The sequence below is a fragment of the Silurus meridionalis genome, chromosome 2, assembly GCF_014805685.1.
Source record: "Silurus meridionalis isolate SWU-2019-XX chromosome 2, ASM1480568v1, whole genome shotgun sequence".
Taxonomy (NCBI): domain Eukaryota; kingdom Metazoa; phylum Chordata; class Actinopteri; order Siluriformes; family Siluridae; genus Silurus; species Silurus meridionalis.
This window is the reverse complement of record NC_060885.1, coordinates 21,350,583-21,373,631: the sequence shown is the minus strand read 5'-3', so window position 1 is coordinate 21,373,631 and position 23,049 is coordinate 21,350,583. Positions and strand designations below refer to the sequence as shown.

At 39.6% G+C, this 23,049-nt stretch overlaps 1 protein-coding gene across 7 annotated transcripts in view; it reads right to left on the bottom strand.

Moving 5' to 3' along the window:
• Positions 1 to 17,903, bottom strand: part of fgfr3 (fibroblast growth factor receptor 3) — a 39,536-nt gene extending 21,633 nt beyond the window's left edge. For 3 of the 7 annotated variants that reach the window (XM_046868474.1, XM_046868464.1, XM_046868490.1), the window contains exons 1-4: positions 17,378 to 17,903; positions 12,640 to 12,869; positions 3,911 to 4,198; positions 1,153 to 1,218 (exon numbers count right to left, since the gene is read on the bottom strand). In XM_046868474.1, coding sequence (XP_046724430.1) covers positions 1,153 to 1,218; positions 3,911 to 4,198; positions 12,640 to 12,778 — 493 coding nt within the window. In that variant the 5' untranslated portion in view covers positions 12,779 to 12,869; positions 17,378 to 17,903. The remainder of the gene's footprint in view (positions 1 to 1,152; positions 1,219 to 3,910; positions 4,199 to 12,639; positions 12,870 to 17,377) is intronic. The other 4 variants (XM_046868508.1, XM_046868480.1, XM_046868498.1 and 1 more) reach the window with 4 other exon arrangements.
• Positions 17,904 to 23,049: the final 5,146 nt, after the last annotated feature.

Sequence of the window (23,049 nt, the reverse complement as noted above, 5' to 3'; positions counted from 1 at the left end):
ATGCAAGTCTCAGATGATTTGCTGCTGGTCAGTGGAGCGTGTTAAGCAGGAGCCCAAGAAGTGGTTTAGCCCCCTCTGTCTGTGTGTGTGTGTGTGTGTGGGTGGGGTTTAGTTTAGTTTAGTTTGCCCTCTTTGAACACTCTTGTCGAATCCACTAAGGACAATCAGAGCTTTGAGTGGAACACTACAAGCCTGCCAAAATAAGCTCACAAAGCACAACGCGGCTGTCCAAAGCCGCTGAAAACTCCCCATGAGTCCTGAGGGTGAAGCAGGCCAGACGCTCAGACGTAAAAAGTTCAGACTGCTGGTGAAGCGGAAGCCCTCTCCATGATAGCCTACGTCATCGTGAACGTACGGTTCACATATTAGCTGTGCAGAGTGTGCAGGACACAAAGCAGAGAGTATAGCACTGTCTTAGTAGCTGAACCTGGAGGATGATGATGTCATCAGTCAGACTACTCACATGTTCGAAATCCAGTCTGAACTTTCACATGACGTCTCAATCTCTTTCCCCCATTAGAAGTGGATTAATGCTCATTAATCTCTAAAGGGGTTTTAGGTTTTCCGCTAATCTCCTCCTCACTTCCCCACCCACCGGTCACACACAACACACTACTCCCTCGCTCACGATGCCATTTCTTTTATTCTTTCTTTCTTACACACATACCAAAAGCAATAATGTGAGCAAAGCTTTACATTTTTCACAAGTTGCTGTTTTACATTTTACTCTAGAGTCATGCTCAAATCAATTCCTCTCAGTTACACTGCTTTACTGCTCTCTCTGTATTTCTGCTCTCCTCGTGCTCCCTGTCCAAAGAGCCACAGGAGCTGTCAGCAAATCTCCAATTATCTCTGTCTCTCTCTTACACACGCGCACACACACACACACACACACACACACACACACACACACACACACACACACACACACACACACACACAGAGACACACGAACACACGCACACACAAGTTCCTTGCGAGGCCCTGTTTTTAGTACCAGGGGAAAAGTAGATGATGAAATGAAACGTAAGCTGAATTAGTGAATGACAGGCCTAGTGCGAGCGAAGGAAATACAGGAAAATGGACCCAAAGCGCTAATTCAAAAAGAGGAATTAAAGAAGAATAAACAAGAAATGAATTAAGGGAACACACCATTTCCATTACCTGCATCGTCTGGCTCCTCATCATAATCTTCATCATCACCGGATGAGAGGGAATCTGAATGTAAGAGACAGAGAGAGAGAGAGAGAGAGAGAGAGAGAGAGAGAGAGAGAGATTGGATTACCTTGTGGCATTATGGTTTTGTCACACAACAATAAATCTGTTCATGTTCCAATGAATGGGAAAAAATTAACTGATAACAAATCAAAAGCAATTGCTGCATACACAAGCACCCAGGAGCTAACAAGTGCCCCAAGTGCCCCCAAACAATCCGCCCCCTACCCAAAAAAACACATACACGCACACACACAGACATACACATACACACACGTACAAACTACGCAGCAGTTAATGACTGGCAGATGTTTGTAGGCACTCAGCAAAAAGTTCATGAGATTTTTAACAACAGCTGTATTATTACACACACACACACACACACACACACACACACACACACACACACACGCTAACTCTTACAGTCTCCCTCTTATATGGTCGCTCTAAATGAACCTATTCAAGGGGCGGAAAAAATAACACTCCCATGAAAAATGGAGATTATTTTCTCAATTCCTCAACAGTCATTCACACAGGTAGAGGCTCTGACACACACATTTTACCCGAGCACAGTACACATCAGCCAGCTCTAAAACAAATGCCCATTATTTATCAGCTCACGCTCACTACATCTGAGTTTACACAAGAACTTTCAGCCTCCTGAAATACACCTTGTTTCTGTTGGGTATTTAATCTTCTCCTACACACTTCTTTGTATGGAGACATTGTGCAGGATGTGAAACCTAATTTTAGTCCAAATTAAGTCACTTTTTTTCCAACCACTTATTTACGACATAAGGCCTTAACATGAACTAGGCTTCTGAAGAATGCTGATGTAGAACTGATTTGATAATGGAAACTTCTACAGAAAATCATGCTAGGCATCTACGCTACTACACCAGAGGTATACAAGTAATAAAATATTCTACACAAATAAAAGTCCTGTCTTTTCAGTGGAATTTTACTTAAGTTCAATTAAAGTTACTGGTCTAAAAATCTACTCAAGTAAAAATAACTCATTTAAAATTCAACAAAATTAGACTTTTCTTAACATCTGGGGTGGGTGATTCTAGAATAGTTGAAAAAGGACAAGGAGATATAAATCTCAAATTATTAGTTTGAACACCTTTACTAATTAAAGTGCAATAACAAAAAAAAAAAAAAAAAAAAAAAAAAAACACCTCACTACAGTCCATTTATGTCTAATGTGAGTTATGAACTTTCGAAATCACTTGTTATAATGTCATTTATGATAATAAGAGAAATCTGAAATGCAGATTCGGTATTCAGACAGAGAGTAACATGGGTAAATCCTTACTTTTCACCTCTAACTACAACCTACTGCTATTCATTACAGTTACCCAAGACCCTATGATAAATGAAAGGTAGATTTAGTGAATTCTATAGGAAGTAACTGGAACTAATAAACACACACATTTTAAACAAATACAGTGTCCTGTATATTTCAGTGTTTTGGAAAAATAAGGAGAGAACCTTTAATGTCCTTAGTCCACATCATTTGTTTTGATCCTGCTTAAAGAGTCTAGGGTGCCAGAAAGACTGGTGTTTTTTCTTTTCTTTCTATTCCAAAAAACATTGCACCTTTAACTCCTCCCCCTGAACCCTGTTTCAGACTTGATGTGAGCCCAACTTCACTACCAGTTCAGATGGGTCTGTTTTGTATTTGAGTGTGTGTTTGTGTAGAACAGGATATTGCTGTCTTTTTTTATCGATATGCCATAATTGGTTCAGAATTTGCAGCCAGAACTTTTTCTCTCTCTCCCTCGACTGAGGGCTGCAGACGAGACGGATAAAAGCTGGACTAATGCCAAACATGTGTAAAAGAGGAAAACCTACATCTTTATTTCTCTCTCTCCATCTGGTTTCAATGATGAGGTGATTCCAGACAATTGCTCTCTAATTAGATGTCAATGAGCAGCTCAGCTGGTGTCCCCGAGATCCGAAGTTTACTGGACCTTAGTCTAACCCTTGCTACCAATTACACACACTTGTGCGGAAGCAGACTGACACACACGTGTGCGCTCATGCACGCATACAATAGTGTTCGACTATACCAATCTGTTCATTACATAATTTCAATTAGAGTGTGTTTCCCTTTTCTGTGCTAATTATGTGTTTTGTTTGCAAATACATACGAATGTTTAATTACTCATGTTTGTGTGTGTGTGTGTGTGTGTGTGGTGGGGCAGTTACAAGGATGTATATGAATTACAGCAGTTTAATATTCGCTAGCTTGCAGAATGTTCATGTTGCCTGACAACCCCCCCCCAGTCTGTCAATGAGAAAAGCAGTTTACAAGCACTGGTGCTCAGACAGTTTATTAAAAATGTCATGCTTTTTTGAGACTGAACGGTCTGCATGGATAACTGAGTGTATGTCTTGTTGATCCTGAAACGTATGATTACCTGTGAGTCTATTTGGCAAGATGATTTCATCAGTGCAGGGTGAAGCGAATTTTGATTGGCTGGAAGCCACTGCCTACATACACATCAATCAAATCATTGCAAGCCTAAACACGAGCTACTTGTTGTATTGTGAGAAAAACAGAACAATGTTCTTCTTCGGTTCCCAACATTTAAGTGAAGGAAGGAGCAAGATGGTGCATGAAAGTATAAAGGCGTGGAAGAAGCTTAGCAAACAAAGTGATGTCCAGAGATGCCTGAAGTGTACTGACCAGTGACTCGGACAGTGTAGTTGCTGAGCAGTGTGTTGCTTTGTTTGTATTTGCAGGTGTAGACGCCTGAGTCGTCGTACGAGACATTGTTTATGTGCAGAGTCGTAAGCCTTAGCCAGGTGCGGTTGTCCAGGAGCACGATGCGTCCGTCTTTCTGCCACGTGACAGACACCATGAAGTTGGGTGCATTACACTGAAGCTCCAATGAGTCCCCCATGGCCACCAGGTAGTCCTCTAAAAATGCCCCGGCATCCAATGGCCCTGCCTCTGTCTCGCTCGACCGCCAGTCTGAGGAGAAAGACAAAGTGAGATGGTCAATATGGAAGTCGGGAATTGCTACTACTGGGGCAACAGAGCAGAAAGGAAACAAAACTTCAAACCGATGTCCCTGGTTAAGAATAAACATATAAACTAATAGTGGGAGAAATTCAGATGCAAACATATTCACCATCCATCACATTGATAACTGCAGATTTATCATAAGCATAAAATCAAGAAAAAAAGCCTTCAGTCCTATTCCTTTATCTCTCTCTCCATCTCGATCTCTCCATCTCTATATTGCTGTACCGCATATCACTTTCTGTATGACTTATTGTCATCAGTACTATTTATCTCATCAGAGAAGGTCAGAGCCTGCACTAGAGGGACAGATTCTTGTCTTGAGTTTGTCTATTTCTCTCTGTATGTGTGGTGTGTGTGTGTTTGATAAAAAATAAAAAATAATGATATGTTCACAAATTACATTTAGACTAGATGGAAAAGAAAATAGAATTTCACAAATTATAGATCACTACAACACACAGTAGACAACAACAGTACATACAATGGTCAAAAAGCACAATTAGCCATATGTGGTTCATTTCCAAACTGTTACCACAGATTTGAAGGCACACAATTGTATAGGAAGTCTATAAATGGGTTAGCATAAAAATTTCCTTTCAGTTGAACTAGGAGACTCAAACCTGCTCCAGCATGACAATGCACAAAGCGAGCTCAATGAAGATATGGTTTACATGGGTTGTAGTGGAAGATCTCCTGCTATATATCCTACTGAACACCTTTGGGATGAATTGGAACAATGACTGCACCTCAGGCTTTCTTACCTAACCTACATTATTACTCCACTAACAAGCTGAATGAGCACATATCTCCAAAACCACACTCCAAAATCTAGTGGAACATCTTCCCACAAGAGTGGAGGTTATTGTAACAGCTGATAGGGCCTAAATGTGGAATTGGTTGTTTAAAAGAGCACATACGAATATTATTGTCAGGTGTTTACAAACTATTCTTTGTGAATTAAAAAAAGTCCATAATGTGTGCCATGGGAAAATAAATAAATATTATAAATGGCTACTGTGTGTCCCATGCTGAAGGTGGAGAAGGAGGAGGAGGAGGAGGAGAAGGAGGAGGTACAGAGTGCAGAATGAGGCCAGTGTGAGATCTACTTTCAGGCTTGATATAGGAACCTCCTGAGAGCTGTAGCTCAGCCATGCTGTTGCCTTTTATAATGTCTTAGCACAACTACCTTGTCAGCCCAGAACAAAACACACACGTCAACCACATAGCACCCCCCCCCACCCAACACACACACACACACACACACACACACACACACACAGAGTGAGAACAATGATTCTTTGATCAGTCAATGATGAATTCTAATTGTACTATTCTTAGATATCAAAAGATTTGGAGCAGTGAATAAGCATCAACTGCTTTGAATGTATTCATAAAAATCTTATTTTAGCTTTAATAAAAAAAAACCACATGTATGCACACACAAACAGTGTGGAAATAAGAGTGTAACCTGTTTAAAATTCAAATTCCTTCCTAATGCAGGTTACATTTTAAGAATTAAAGATAAAGCCACAGTGAGCACACACACACACACACACACACACACACACACACACACACACACACACACACACACACACACACAAACACGGTTGACACACAACTTCATGAGTCTTACATGGTTCCATATCTTTATTCATTCCCAAGCATCTGTAGGATTAAATAAGTGTGATCTGAGATGGTGTGTATTCATTCGCAAAAAGTGGCTGTAGTGCGTACGCCACATTGAAAAGGGAAAAAGAAAGAAAAAGAGGGAGAGAAAAAGAGAGCTGGGGGTCCGGATCACTGTTCCACACTCACACAGAGAGAAAGGGAGGTGGGAGGAGAATGGCTTTCGGCTTGTTGCCTCTTTTCTTCTACCCTGTTGAGGCGTGTGTGTGTGAGTGAGAGCATGTAGCACTGTACACCCCATAGAAAAGTTTAAGATGGTTGCAGCATCCAAAGACCTACACACACACACACACACACACACACACACACACACACACACACACACACACACAATCCCGCCTCACTGCACTAATTAGTAACGGAAACTCCAGCATTCAACTTCCCAGTCTCTGCTCTTTGCCAAAACCTTTAAAAAACGCACCCCAAACACCTCGGCTCTCAGATAATTCATCTTTTTCAGACTCTTTCTCTAACACACACACACACACACACACACACACACACACACACGTTCTAATCAAGGACTGTCTTAATTGTCATTCCACAGAGAAAATGGCCTAGTTTCAGGCCTCCTTGCACTGTACAGAGCAAACACTCACAACCACAACACACATGACCATATGCTGAATACAGCTGTCTTTTTTGTAGTCTCAGCTCCGAAGCAATGCCCAGTCATTTCTGCTCACATTCAAATCAGACTACGATTGAATCATGGGTGTGGTTAATGACCAACCGCTCCAATTCTTAATAAATAATAATAATAAATTATATATATACAGTATATATATAATAGGTGCTGTCTATGCAGTAGATATTTTATTTGATTGTATACGAATGAGTCACAAAAAGTTATGAGTTTTGGCACCTTGCCTAAACCTAAACCCCAAACCTTCCTGACTTTTCATTCATTTGCAAGTTTGGAAATACTGAAACTTAAAAAGCACCAACAAATTGTCTACAACAGAGAATTAACACAGTAATTAAAAGTCAGAATTAATTGAACAAAAATATTACTGTAAATGTTTCACAGAAAAAGTGGTCTCTTTTGAATTGGGTAAAAACCCTTAAATCGAATTCTCATTATTTAAGATCTGTCGAATCTGAACTAACATTTATCAATGCTTACTGATGAATAACACAAACCAATCCAATTACTAATACATAATTGTTTTTCACACTCAGAATGTATTACTTCTATCCTTTACCCACAAATTACACAGTTCAAGCAGCTGAAGTGAAAAATTGGGTTTGTTTATTGACAGATATTTTACTGATGATGAGTATAAGTGCACCCTTAGGGGCCCTACAGCAAGGAATCAACCCTGAATCATAAGCAGCACAGCTGACCTCCTAAACAGTATTCTCAGTATAATTTCACTATTAATCCAAAATGTATTCATCCAAATTAAGTCTATATAGAATAACATTTTCAGAAATAATTGATTATTCACATAAATGCATCTGAATATATTGCTTATATGTGCTATAATGGAGAGTATTTCTATTTCAGAGATAAAAAAGATCTAATGTATCAATGATATATTAACATTTCAGGCAGTGAATCGATATGATGCAATTTAGGGCTGTGCCAATGCAATTCCATGTGCAAGTCAATGTGATCAAGTGTGATTAGGCACTGGGTGAAACTCTTCGATCTTGAATGGAGTCCCGGACGCTTCTTCAGTGTTTCCTTTTGAGTTCTATTTCTATCTACCCCCGTTTCTATATACCATCTGTAGCATACAGTATGTTATTAACACTGGCAACAATCTCAAAAATCCATCAAATCACTCTTCTAATGCAAGTCTAAGGGCAGTTGTTGGGGTTGAGATAAGCTTTTGTACATAAAAACCTTCATGCATAATTTATTCGTAGAAATTTTTAGATAGTCCTAAATCTGTATGGTCTTGGTAAAAAGTAAAAAAAAAATATGTCATTATATTTTTCAAGAAAGTAGCTAAAAGAGCTCGAAATAAACTAGAAGTACCACAAAGCCTGATGGGAACCACAAACCCTTAAAGAATGTGTAAAGAAAGTAAAAAGTTGGATTAAACTTCACACAGTAGAAATGTCTGTCTCATCCAAAGGACGGTTTGTGTAAGAGTTATAGTTTTCAAATCCTGTTATACTTTCACACAAAAACAAACAGAAGAACAACACTACTGACAGAATGCAACAACCAATATTTTTACTATAAGTTCCTTTATTTGTATCTATACAAATTGTCCCATTACAGGCGCATAAAAAGAGTATAAGACACACCTCCTTCACCTGAATCGATTCGCTCTATCTCACTGCTATACTTTCGATTCGCTTGTGACTGCTTCGCTAATCATTTCGCTGCATCAGATATATAGAGAGCAAAGCGGCGATTGGTCTCGGTGTGTCTTTACACCCCTGGTGTGCAGAATAGGACATGGCTTATTAGGGCAACATCAATAGATCAGTGGTTGGTCATTTACACTTGCACCAAGACATCGGGCAAAAGTGACATCTTGCCCTTTCACCTCCTGACCTTATAGAAAGAGAGAGAATATATATATATATATATATATATATATATATATATATATATATATATATATATATATATATATATGCATACAAAAAAAATGCACTGCTAATGAACGTCTTTATGTGCAACAAAAAATCCTGCAAGAGAGTGCCCCTGATCAGTTATCAGATCAAGAAGAGCAACATAGACCCCAAAGCTTTCCTTTAGCTAGATATATACAATTAAACTTAAAAAACAAGTAAAGTTATTTACATTTTTTCCGATGTAATATGGCAATTAAATGCACCAAATGGATTTAGTTTCACAGATATTTTTGTATTGCTTGACCATTTCAAGAGACCCGTCTTATTTTCTCTTGTATATTTGGTATGGCTCTTTTAATTAAGAAAAAATACTTCTTATCCAATTACTCGATTAATCAATGAAATAATTGGTAGAATACTTGATTTCTAAAATAATCGATAGCTGCAGACCTAGTTAAAATTGACAGTGTGACAGGCAGGAAAGACGAATTGCACATGTTTTTATTTACTGAAACAAACAAGAAAATTACCAAATGGTCTACAGCAGAGAATAAATACAGTATTTAAAAGTCTGAGTATTCACAAATCACTAATTACATCACTATTGTCATCATAAAATAGAAAAATCGAAAGTCAAACCATCGTGGGGACCATCTTTATATATTGAGCCATTAAGAACAAGTGCTGTCCTCACAGTAGAAAACTAATTTGATTGTATAGGAATCAAATCATGAGAAAAGGTATGAGTGCTGACCCCAACCCCAACCCTAAACCTTCCTGATTTTTCATTTTTAAATGTTAATTTGCAAGTTTGGAAATACTGCAACAAACAAAAAAACCCACAAACAAATTGTCTACAGCAGAGAAATAATACAATAATTGAAATTCAGTATTATTTACAAAAAGACATTCCTGTAAATGTTTCAGGAGCCTTAAAAGACAAGTGCGCATTCATTTCGAATCACAGAAAAAAGTGACTCTTTTGAATCGGGTTAAAACCCTTAAATCGTTTTTTATTATTTACCATCTGGTCAATCTGAACTAATCTACTGATCTCTTTATCTACTGATAAACAACACAAACCAATTCAATTACTAACACTCACATATCTTACACACTCAGAATGTATTACTATTACCTTCACCTACATATTACACAGTTCAAGCAGCTGAAATGAAAAACGTTACTTTACTGATGGATATTTTACTGATGATTGAAGTGCACTCTTTAAACTTAACAAACAAGTAAAAGAAAATTATACTGTTAAAATTGACAGTATGACAGGCAGGAAAGGTGAATTGCGCATGTGCATTTGTGATTTGTGTGTTAGTGTGTGTGTTTGTGTATGTATATATATACATATACGTGTGCGTGTGTATGTGGGGGTGGTCGTATTGAGCAGGAACACTTCTAATCCTCTTCTTCCCTTCCCTCCAGTCTGTGACAACCAGAAGCAACTGGCAACAGCTGCTTTGAGATATCCCTGCACCACACAAATGCACGCGCACGCATGAACGCACACACACACGTGCAGAGAAATAAACAGCACTAGCACATCGTTCTTTCTAACAAACAAATGAAATACAAGGTAAATCCCTGAACAGGGTGTGTACTTGATAAATACAATAGCAGCACACACAAACACACACCTCATTACGCAGCTAGAACGCATACGTCTGAAATAATTACTAATTAATTGTTCAAACTCGGCTAAGCACACTGGGAGAACCTGCAGCATGCGAAGCATGCCGCACTCAGCAGCTAAGAGTTAAAAGCAGCTACGCTGATCACCTCAAAACCTTTGTTGTGATAGCTCCATCAAAGTGTGTGAGTGTCTGTGCAAGTTTTACAGTGGGGGAAGGCAAACCGAAGGGTCATTTCTTGGGTGGCAGTGGGGTGTGTGTGTGTGTTGGATTTCTTACAGCACATAACTGGCCATCTGTTCATGACTGCCAGGAGCAATATAAGAGAGCTTGGGGAAATCAAGAACAGTAATCCAAACACACCCACACACACACACACACACACACACACACACACACACACACACAAGACAGATCTCAAAGACAACTAACAGAAGAAACGATAAAAAGCACTAATTCATTCACCTCCTGGCCCCCACTGAGACATGACTCTGTCTCAAGAGGTTTTGAAACTATCACAAAACAAACTTAAAAATCTGCACTTACATACCCATACACACCCAAACACAAATAATTTTCCAGTTGTGTAGATCTAATCACGAGCCATCTGAACAATTCTCTCGAGGGGAGTCGATCATTAGAAGTTGCACATCAATCGCACCGATAACAAGCACATTCAAGCATACAGAGGCTTTCCAAAAAAGTCTTCAGCTGCATGCGTGTGTGTGTGCATGTCTGTGTGAATGTCGATGTGTGTAAGTGTGTAAGTGTGTATGAACAGGTGGCCCTACATGACAGTCACGGTGCTCATCCATAATTCAGCACCTGACCTGCAGTGAGATTTCAAACAGCATTAATGAGGTGAACACACCCCGACTAATAACTTAGAACACACACACACAAACACACACACAAAGATTGCGTTGAGTCAGCAATTCATTTCTTGTCTTATTTTTTATAGGCATGTACATTATTGCAAGACATCTTCGAAGTGGAATTCATCCAACAAAAATATCAAAACCATAACGAAGAACTAAAAGGCCCAAACAAGAACAGACATTTTTTAGTATTTGCTCACACTTGGGTCTAAAACTTAAGTCCATAATGGTTACTGGGATTAGATTTTGATATGAGAACACATGCACCCCCACCACACACACACACACACACACACACACACACACACACACACACACACATACATTCCGTAGCAAACACTCCATCAGGCTTGCGATTGTATAATAAATCACTAGCTCAGACAGGCAGTGCTTACACAATAACAGCTAACATATAATAACATGCTCTTATTAAAACTGCCCAGTCTGCTTGTGTACATACATACATACATACACACACACACACACACACACACACACACACACACACACACACACACACACACACACACACACACACACGCTAAAATGTTAAGTGACAAAAGTTCGACTTTAAATCTTGTATGCATTTAGTCACAGTTTAACCCTTGGTAATAACAAAACACACTACACACAGACAAAAGGGTATTGGGACACCAGGCATTTCCAGCCATATTTGGTTCTTTCCCAAACTGTTACCACAACCTTCACGACACCCAATTTTGTAGTATGTCTTTGGATGTGGTAGCATAAAAATTTCCATTCACCTGTGTGAGCCTGGAGACCCAAACCTGTTCTAGCATGGAACTCGAGTGGAAGAACTTCGTTGGCCTAAACTGTACTAAACACCTTTGCGATGAATCGGAATGCTGACTGATCAGTACCTGTCTTTATTAACACCCTTGTGACTGAAGAAGCACAAATTCCTACAACCACACTCCAAAGTCTAGTAAAACATCATTTTAGAAGAGTGGAGGTTATTATAACAGCAAATGGGGACTAAATGTGCTGTTCAAAAAGCACATACAAATCTCATGCTCAGGTGTCAACAAACTTTTGTCCAAATACTATGATAAAATATCATGTCAAAACCACTTTTTCAAAGGATATATTATTATCATATAATAACCAGCACATCAGGTTAGCCTTTCATTAGAAAACCTGAAACACAGATGTTCTTCTTTCCTGTTCGTGGCCCTTTTAACACATTTCAGCAGGTTTGTGTTTAATAAACAGCATAAATATAATAACTGTGATTATTTCCCCAAATGTACTTCAGGTGAACATATCTTGCATTCGAATCAAACTCTCCAGCGTATGCATTGTTCATTCGAGACACAGGAACGATGACTGATGTGTTTGTATTGAGAGCGGAGCTGCTAACAGAGAAGTTTATAAGCGCTTGTATTGTTTGATCGGTAATTACCTCATAATAATTGTTTTCAACATTATTTGAGCTGTTATTGAAAAGAAAAGCCCTCAGGCACCTGACATGAGAATTTCTTGCTTCCAGATTTTGTTGCAGCATTTTGGAGCTCCTACAAAAAGGTATTTTTCAGGTGGAATGGTTGATCATGGGAACGAATCAAGTGGGGGAAAAAGTGAGGAAAGATGACATGGGAGATAAGGGGTGTAGTCTGACCTGTGGGCTGTACCAAGGGCAGATGAGCGCTGTGCACTGATTGGACGATGGTGAAGAGGTAGAGGAGAAGGCAGAGTGCCATCATGCCTGCCAGGGGCCGTTGCGACCCAGGCTTCTCGCCACGGACACACTCACACATCTTCCACAGTCCTGCACATGATGTCAACGGAGTGCTGCCACACACACACACACACACACACACAGACAAGTGTCCCTTGTCCACTTGCTACCTAAAAGAAAAAAAAAACAGAAAATTCAGATTAAATATTCACTGCATTCAATGATACAAGAAAGCGAAATGACCCCAAATAACAAGCACTCATAATTTTTTTTTACGAGGTAAAATCTCCGACCGAAATGCCAGAAATGCAGAAAGAGTCTGAACTAGTAAATTTTTAGCACTGAGTTCGAGAACATCCGCATTACAGATCTGCTGATGTGGAAATTGCTTTAGTGTGCTGTGATGTGAAAAACAAGGTGATAATTGCCTGCACGGCAAAAAAAACCCTAAATGATTTCTGTTTATGTGTCTAATGCAGGTTTACACTGGTCGATTCACTGTAAATGTTCACTTTCACTCTCTCATACACACACTCACACACAGACACACACACAAAAAAACACACACACACACGCCCTTGTTCTGCTCGGAAACATGTCTTTTGCTGGGCTAACACAAACACACTTATCTCTCTAAAGAAAACACACGTTCCCCTCACACTGGGTAGGCTCTCTGTGTGTGTGTGTGTGTGTGTGTGTGTGTGTGTGTGTGTGTGTGTGTCTGTGAGGTTGCGCCTTGCCACATAGAAAGTTTACATTAGTTACAATAAAAGGAATGTAAAGTAGTCTAACAAGAAACCCACCCACACACAGCAAATCTGGGTATTCTGCTTTGAATGTCATAGAGCTGTGTGTTGTCTTAAACATCAGCTCCTGTTATTTTTACAACCTTGGCTTCGACACACACACACACACACACACACCCACACACACACACCCCCACACACACACATAAATACACAAGGTTTATATTGATGTTAAATGCTGCCTTTTTTTTCCAAAACGACCTTAGATGATATGCAAACACTTCTGTTTTCTTTTTCGTAAGCCGTACAGACTAGTTATTGGTCAGTTCAAACTGAGGAGACATCTAACCCAGAGGGAATCTATTCACTTACACACACATACACACACACTCACATGCACACAAAACATGTGTTGAGCAACAGCATATTTTCTTTGGCTGGCAGAGCAGCAGTGGTTTCAGTGCTGCAGAGTGATAGTGTATCAGGTTGGGCCATGTGTGTGTGTGTGTGTGTGTGTGTGTGTGTGTGAAGGTGTATTTGTGGAGTCTATCTGCTCTGTGTATTTCTGGAGCGTGTCAGTCTGGAGTGTGTGTGTGATTCTGGCATGGGCTCCTGGAGTCTTCTGTATCTTACAGTAACACAGGGATCACGGCTCTTGGCTGACAACGCGGTGTTTGCTCCAAAGACTCCTGAAGCCCCTACCACTACTCTTTTGCTTGTTACAGAAACAAAGTGCCCATATAAAGTCCGGCTTGTGAGGTGCGCAATAAAAAAGGGCAGCGACAGGTTACAGCTTGAACGGCTGGATCTAGTCTAAAACACCAGTTCTCGGCGAGGGTGCGAGACAGTAATGTAGTAGCTTTGCCTTTAATGTCGTTTAAACTTAGCAGCCCAGTCTAAACACAGAAGAGTGTGGTGAGGCCTGGCAGGCCTAATGACTGATTAGCAGTAGTGCAACTTTGCTGTGTAGCAACGCCTGGACCTCAGCTCGGGTCATATTAATGCAAAACTTTTACTTAAGAATTTGATTTGCTCCTCAGTGAAATACAATTGGCTGGACCCGAATATTAACGTGTCAGCCTCCACGTTTTTTGTGTTTTTCGTTCGCTGTTTCCTCACCGGTATGTGAACAAAATCAAACAGAAATATGCACGAAGAAACATGCTCATACCAAGCTAAAACAGACGAGGCCTGCATCCTGCACTGAGATGCTAGGCTGCCTGGCACAGACACATGTTTGTGCATCAATGCAGCTGTAACTATTTAGGGGTAATAACTGAAGCATTTAAAATATGTATACAAAAAAAATTTAACTGCTCTCTCAAATATTCAGTGATGGCAGAGGCTTTCATATTGTTGTTTTTTTAGTAAAAGACAACCAAAGCCTGTCACATGCTAGTCACATTCTGCATTTTTATCTTTTTTTTTATTATGCTGCCCAGTACAGACCATACTAGGCCTCTAAGCCTCCTTATTTAACTCACAGATTATACAAGAGAAAATGAGGGAAAGGAAGGAGAGAGCACAAGACAGTAGAGCTAATCCCCTTCCTACACACTCTCTGTTTTAGTTTGTGTGTGTGTGTGTGTGTGTGTGTGTATATACACATGAATATGTGCGACACACTATATTACAGACATCATAATCCATTTTCAGAGAACTCCATTAAAAAAAACAAAGAGAGAAAGTAGTCATGAATGATTTTACCCTTTTTCGAGCGAAAGGAAGAAAAAAAAAAATCACATTTGCACAAACGACAAAGAACTCTTTCATGAAGCGGACCTACGGCTGTTGGCTTTTAAAAGGAAACGTGCCTGTCATCAGGTCGTTCAAGTGTGCCTACAGACACATGCGAACGTCACACGTACGCGTACATGCAGAGCAGACAGAAATACCGTGGGCCCTGCCTTTGCAAAACGAGAATGTGACTAGAGCCTGATTAAAACCTGGATGAGCCTGAAGCACACTGACAATGACGAGAAGGGAAAAGGAGTTTAATCAGCGACTGGGCGTGAGTGCTGCAAAGTTCAGCGACTGACTTTTCCTCCCTGAGCAACCTGAATGACACACATTGATCGATTTAAAGTCAGACCCAAGTCTTATGCTGCTCTCTTAAGGGCTGAGGAAGTGAGGAAATTAGAGTCGATAAAGGCGTCTTCTTCTCTTTCTTCTTCATCTTCTTCTTTTTTTTTCCTGAAAGAGACAGCCCTAGATTTCTCCTGTGTGCAGAATGAACTAGAGCTCTGGATTACAAACTCCAGTGAGGGAGACTCTAATAAAGTTGCAGTGTGAAGGAAATACAGTACATAAAAAATGTCATGTAATAGCAGCTGAGGACAAGCTTATCCACTCTTCTACATGGATACCAGAGCCACCCTTTGAGCATCTTCATAAAACAGGACCAACACTGATTATACTGACCATGAAATTTAATCAACGCACGTATCAGGCTTGAATTCAGTGTCTGTGTATGTGTGTGTGTGTGTGTGTGTGTGTGTGTGTGTGTGTTTGGGGGCTTGTAGTGGATAAGTGAGGCTGCACGGAGCTGAACGCAGGTGGCTAATGATTCCCGCTGGCGCCCCGTTAACACCCCACGAGACATTAAACGCAATATAAAGCGCAAAATTGGTTTCAGATGTCCTCTCTGTAATGGGTGCAAAAATGGACACAGAGAAGCTCGACTGCCTTCAAGCAAGACAAATAGCCGGCTTATGTCTGTGTATGTGTACAGTTTATTACTAATATATAATATTTATATACTATATATATATGTATATTTTGAATCAGTTGTACACACACACACACACACACACGTACATATATATGTACGTGTGTGTACAACTGATTCAAAATATACATACATTATATATTAGTAATCTACTGTACATTAATGCATCATTCTCTACATGCTTGTCCTTCGTCCCTCATCACAGAGGACGTGGCAGTGACCCAAACAGCGTTGTGTTGAGATTTCTGAACTTTCAGAAATTTGTAAAAAGAAAAATTCGCCAATTCGAATCGAGGGCAATTCCAGTTATACCTTATACCGTGTTATACCTTATCTTTCACCTTGACCCGTTTATTATTATTATTAATATTTATTTATTTATTTTAATAAATCAGGACGCACATTGTCACCAAAGCACGAGCACGAGCACGAACCGTCTCTGGAGTTATTGGGCTTTTCGCCTCTGAGTTTCATCACTGTATGCGTAACGCGATGGCGCGTGTGAACGATGAATGGTGTGTGTGTGTGTGTGTGTGAGAGAGAGAGAGAGAGAGAGAGAGAGAGAGAGAGAGAGAGACGCGCAGGTACGCGCGGATCCGTCTTCTCACCGAGCGCAAAGTCGGGGGCGCGCGCGCGGCACCTGACCCACCGGAACCTGCGCTGCACTCGCTTTCAGCCCCTCTGTCACCGTGATGATCAGTGCCTGCACGCCTGAAACCCTACACCCTACACACCATAACGTGCACTATTTAGGGCGGTTTTGACTTTTTTTTTCCTGCAGTCACAATATCTAGAGCGCTCCTGAAATTCCAGTATGCACTGCTTCGAGTTCACACCACACTGTAATAATACAATAAAATAGCGAACAGGATTAGATGTTTGTGTGGAGCAGAAAGCGGGGTAGATTTTCAGATTTAATTGGATTGCGCAGCTTGGAGTAAAACTCAACCGACCTGTCTTGGGTGGGAACGAGGAATTCAGTTAAACCAGAACAGGAGCAAAAATGCAAGAACTGTATCATCATGATCATCATCACAACCATCAACATCAGCTGCAGCAGCATTTCTGGTGGTAATAATAATAATAATAATAATAATGATGATGATGATGATGATGGTAAAGATGAAGAGGATAACATCCAGCAATCCTTTTACTTTACCAATACTCTTAAGAACGATTATTAAAAAATAATAATAATAATCACCCGAAATGTCTCGTGTTGCCAGTAAATCCTCAGCTTTTAGAAATCGCCGTAAATTTGACAGCTGCTCCTTGGGGAACGCGGATAGTCCAAGGGGTCCGGCAGATGAAGATGCTCGGAAGATTCAGCAGTTCGTTCAGCACGGGGCAAATCCGAATCAACTTCAGCTCCTGTCTCCGCGTCGTGCCGCCTTCAGCCGCTCTGAGTTGAGAAGAAAGCCTCAGAGAGCACACAAGACCATCTCGTCCCGGGAACGTGGAGGAGGTGCGCGGGTCCGAGTGATGGGAGCTCCTCTGTCTCTCTCTGCTCTACTCTGATCTGATCTGCTCAGGCGCTCCTCTGTGTGGAACTGCTGGACTCACGAACTCCCGCTAAACAGTTTGGAGCTCCGGGACTGTGGAGGGGGAGCGGGAGGAGGGGAGAGGGGGAAAAAAAATTAGCCCAGATCGGATTTCAAACCACGTCCCCGCTGTGAGTGCTGCGCTCGCCGCCTGTCGCTCTTCTCCTACCGAGAGAGAGAGAGAGAGAGAGAGAGAGAGAGAGAGAGAGAGAGAGAGAGAGAGAGGTGGGGTTACGGAGATCACGCCCACTCTAGCCAGAACACTCCATCAGGATCTCACCTCACCGTGCGCCCCCTGTCTAATGAGCCGAGACCGCCACACACACCCACTCACACACTTACACACACACACACACACATCGTTCAGTAACCGTGAAGAGCGGCGGCAGGAAAGCAGTTAAACATAGTCTGGGAGCCAATCAGACTCACATAAAAAAGAAACAAGGCGCAGCTTGTGTTGTAGACTAACATTATAAACAAAGAAAAATTTATTTATATGAGATGTAGAAACGATGAATGGCCAAAGCTCATTCTATGGAACCAAAATCATAGCCAGATTCTGTGCGTATATATATATATATATATATATATATATATATATATATATATATATATATATATATATATATATATATGGGTGGCATAATGCAGAAGTGTAAAGTGTTTGAAGAAAAATACTTTGTTACTGTACATAACTATAATGTTTGGCTACATTACAATTTTAGTGAGTATCAAAGATATAAGCGACATTTACTCTCTACTCAACTACATTTTTTATTCAAAAGAATATAAAGAATATGAATATGATTCAATAGTATTTTTTTAAGCCACTATATTGTAATTGACAATGAACGTTACCAATAACATTGCACCGCTGTTGAAGAAGTTATTAAGACCCAACACTCCCCTACCCACATCTGCTGCTTTTGAGCGACTTTTTTAGCAACACTGGCCTCGTTTTCAGTCCAAAACGAGCTTGAATAAATTCCAAAAACCTTGAGAACCAGCTTTGGCTAAATTGAATGAAAATATTGGCCCTCTCTTAGACTGAGAGGTGCATCAAATCACAGTCAGCTTAAATGTTTATTTTCACTTTATCTTAAATAATTTACTTTCATTGTATTTGCCCACTGAATACTAATGGTTCTTAAACTTTGTTACATGATACATGATCGTTATTGAATATCCTTTTTTCAAAGATAGTTTTGCTACCTTGACTTTTTTTTGCCTGACTTTGATCTTTGTTTCATTCTGGCATGCTGAAGAGGCTGTTGTGTTGATGGTAATGCAGTGTTAAGGTGTACAATTTGATTTGAGGAAATAAAACTTCTAATAATCTGTTTTATTTTGGCTTTTCACTAACCTGTGTCTTGGTGTTGAGGACTAGAGCAATCTACATTAAATATAACTCAAATGCTTAAGTACAGTTAAAATGAGATACTCCAAGATTTTTACTCAAGTCAAATACTCAAGACCTTTTAACTCGTAATTGATTCAGTTCTGCAGTAAGGTAAGTAAACTTTTACTTAAGTATGATTTTCAGGTCCTCTTTACACCTCTGGCATAATGTAACTATGAACAGGACCTTTATCTGTTGTATAAGTGATTTGTTAATTGATTATGGCCACTTTAATTGCTTAATTATTCTTCTTCATTTCATATCGAGCAAAGGATTTAATGCATATATCAGAAATGCAATAATGTTTAATTTAAATCCAGAATAACAGTCCTTTCAGTGATGTGAAAAAGCCTATACTGATCCTCCTTTGTGGAAACTGAAAATGCTTATATCTTTTTAATTATGATAGCATCTATCTCTAGGTGAATACATCAATAAAAAAAAACATTGACTAATACTTTGAGTAAAGACCTTATACAGGGCAAAATATAAAATAGAATATAAAACAAAGTGTTTTAGGTAGTTAACAAAAAACTGTTTGAAAAGAAACTTAATACACACATGTAATACTGAAGGATATATTTTTAGTAGCATTAGTGACATTTTATTTCATTTGATCAAATTAATTGAACCCGACTTTAATAAGTTGCTATAAGCGAGGCATCACGTATACACATACTGTCTTCAGATGTAGGAGCATATAACCAGACACTTGACACTCAGCATAGTTTCAAAGTTTCATTGTTTACATGGATTGTGCTCGAAATAATATTTTAATTGAAACAATATACTCAGACATTCAGGCCAGCACTTCATGTGGTTTTATGAGCTCAAGCTGCTACAAGGCAACATTAATTTTATATTATAATGAATCTGACTGAAGCAAAAGTAAGTGCAAGTGTGCAGCTCAGTGTGACAGCGTGTTAAATTTCCTCGTACCTGGATCATAAAGATGTCATGCTTGAGTCTGGTAAAGGCTGATTAGCAGCGTGCTAAGTGCTGATGAGAGCTGTAATTCTGTAGAATAAGCACTAAACAAAGACTAATTACTGCTTGGGCTGTAAACTTGTTTGCACTGGGAGCTTTATGAGACCATAAAGAGACAAAATTTCGTTCTAATTACAGGGACCCTTATAAGTGAGTCTGTGGAAAAAAGAGAATGTGTGTGTCCTTCAGTATCTGTCCATCTGTGTTTGCTCTGAGGAAAGACTTGTTGGCTCCCAAGTGTTATAATCAGTGTACAAACAAGAGGGCCCATAGAGATAGACGCAGAGTCCCATCAGCACCTTCACTGATTGATGCATTCTTAGCCACTGTTAAATACTGTGCATTTTTGAAATATCACACACATGAAGAGATGTATCACAATGATCTTTCAGTGTGTAAATGAGCAATGAGCAATGTACTTATGCGTGCACTGACAGGCTTAACATCGAGCAGTTAGTGGTGACCTTTCACCTCGGTGTGGGTGCCAGTGGGGGTTTTAACCGCATACTCACACTGGTGAAACCTCCAGTCCCCATACACCATCACAGCACTAGGAGGTAAAAACCTGTTAAACACTTGCTACTAATGGGAATTGAGTCGATTAAAGTAGATTATGGTAATTAAAATGTTGAAATTGGTTTTGGGAAGAAAATGGCTACGGGTGAAGGTGTGACTGAGTTGCTAGATGGAACATGTGTCAAGCTTTGTGCATGGCCGTTTGGGAAAGTTATGCGAAATGAATGAATGGAAGAATGCAGAGTGGGACGTTTTAGAAATCTGATTAACATCCACCTGATAAATGCCAACAAATGACCTTGTGACCCTTTGCCCCTCTGCTCTGTAAACCAGCACTATTATACTAATGGTACCAAAAGCTTCCAGCACTAGTTTCCTAGTTTGCATGCCATGCCCTGGAAGGAGGGGGTTCATTTATTTTCAAAGATTCAAATTGTGTCAAAACTAACCCACTGAATCATGAAAGATGATCAAAGCAATGGTTTTATTCAGTTTTATAGCCACACCTCAGACCAAGTTTCACAACATCAGAATCTATTGTCTGAACTGATCCCAATTCCATAATGAGCCACTGATTTCAGCTGCAACCACATCCCAGCAAATAGTGTAGTCATCCTACACACACACACACACCCAAGACGTATTTCATATAATACAAGAGATGTGAAAATCGATTTGAATGTGTATAATCATAAAAATGTTTTGTGTGGTTGTGTGTAGGAGTGTTTGTGTGTATGTTAAGGTGGGAGTTAAGCTCTTATCACTGCACATACTTTACCTGATAACCTCAGAAGCTGATAACACAGTATTTGCTTTCGTTTACCTCACTCTCTCTCTCGCTCTCTGTAGTTATCATTAAAGTAGAAAGTCAGCATTGCCGTCTTACAGTCAAACCTCTCCTCCCAAAATGAAAAGCCGTCCGTTTATTTTTCCTTCTCTGTCTTGGCATTTGCGTCACAGCTGATTAGTTTGGTGCCGGATGCCAAAGAGTTTTGAAATGCCCTCATTTGTGTCTTTAAGACCAGACTGATTTTTTGCCCTCAGTCAATACAACAGGATGAAAGTTCAACTTTTAATATACACAGACGTATTTCAAATTACCTAATTTACATTACCTGGCTTTTTTTCTTGCAACAACAAAATAATTATGAGAACACGATCATGTTACAACCTGTAGAAAAACGCTGCGGACTGGATTTCGAGCCAATCTGTAACTGTAACTCCTGACAATGAATAGAATATTACTTAGATTACAGTAATAACCAGCTACTTACAGAGACATCAAAATGTTGGCTTTTTTTAAAACTAGGGTTTAATTGCAATTAAACAGTATAATAAATTTAATATTTCATATCAATGACTTCATTGTATTGCTAAACCTCACCAGAGATATGTCATCAGTGCAATTTCAGGAGTCTTTCAATCCTCCTGCTTACAAAACCAACAGATTTATTTTTTGTATTGCAAATGTACATAGTTGTAAGACCTTAAATACACCTCTTTATTTTTGTAATCCACTTTAATACCATTTTATCTCTTATTATTGTTGGAAAATCGAGCTCTGTTCTAAAAACACCTAAAAATCCACAATTTCTGAGTTAGTGGAATGTACAGTATTTTTTCCCTAAGAGCTAGCTGACTGTTAAAGCTCTATTCATCATCCTATGCACTCACTTAGACACTCAAAGACATCAACAAGCTTACCTTGTTCTAGTTTTTTTTCCAGACCAAAAGCTTTTTATTTCTGGGGATCAGCCAAATGCTTACAAACTGTTTAGGCTGTCATGTAAAAATATATCCTTATGGTGCTATTTGGTATCCTAAAATGCTAAACACACACAGAGTTCTGCAATTCTCTCCGATAATACAAGGTCAACCAACAACACCTGATTGCATAGTTTTGTAAAACGAAGATGTTCATCGAACTTGATGTAAGCTGCTTCTCTCTGGCAGGAGAAATGATGTAAGGTTTTCCCAGAACTGAGCTGCTCTCATAAGCCCAAGTGCTTATAAGTAAATTCTATTTGCAAGCTTTTTTTTCATTCCCTGTCTCTTTTACATTAATGAGAAGTCTTATGGAGAGAGGCGGAAAACATCAGGTCACCGCTGACAACACATTTCTCATCATTCACTCTGCACCACAGGGGCCAGTGTCTTTTCACTCAGACAGACATCCAGTTTCCTCTGTGTGAGTAGGTGTGTGCATGTTTATGAGCTAAAATATTTACTGTATGAATTTGCCAGGCGGTTGCAACATGATACACAAAAAGGTATAGAGCAGCTGTACTGTATGAATATGATACTTTATTTATCACTTGTTACTCGTACTGTCTATATTGTCTCACATTGTCTGTATTGTCTTGTATAGTCTGTTTTGGTCTTGTCTTTTCTGTATTGTCTTTTATAGTCCAAGCTGAATGTATAGTGTTATTT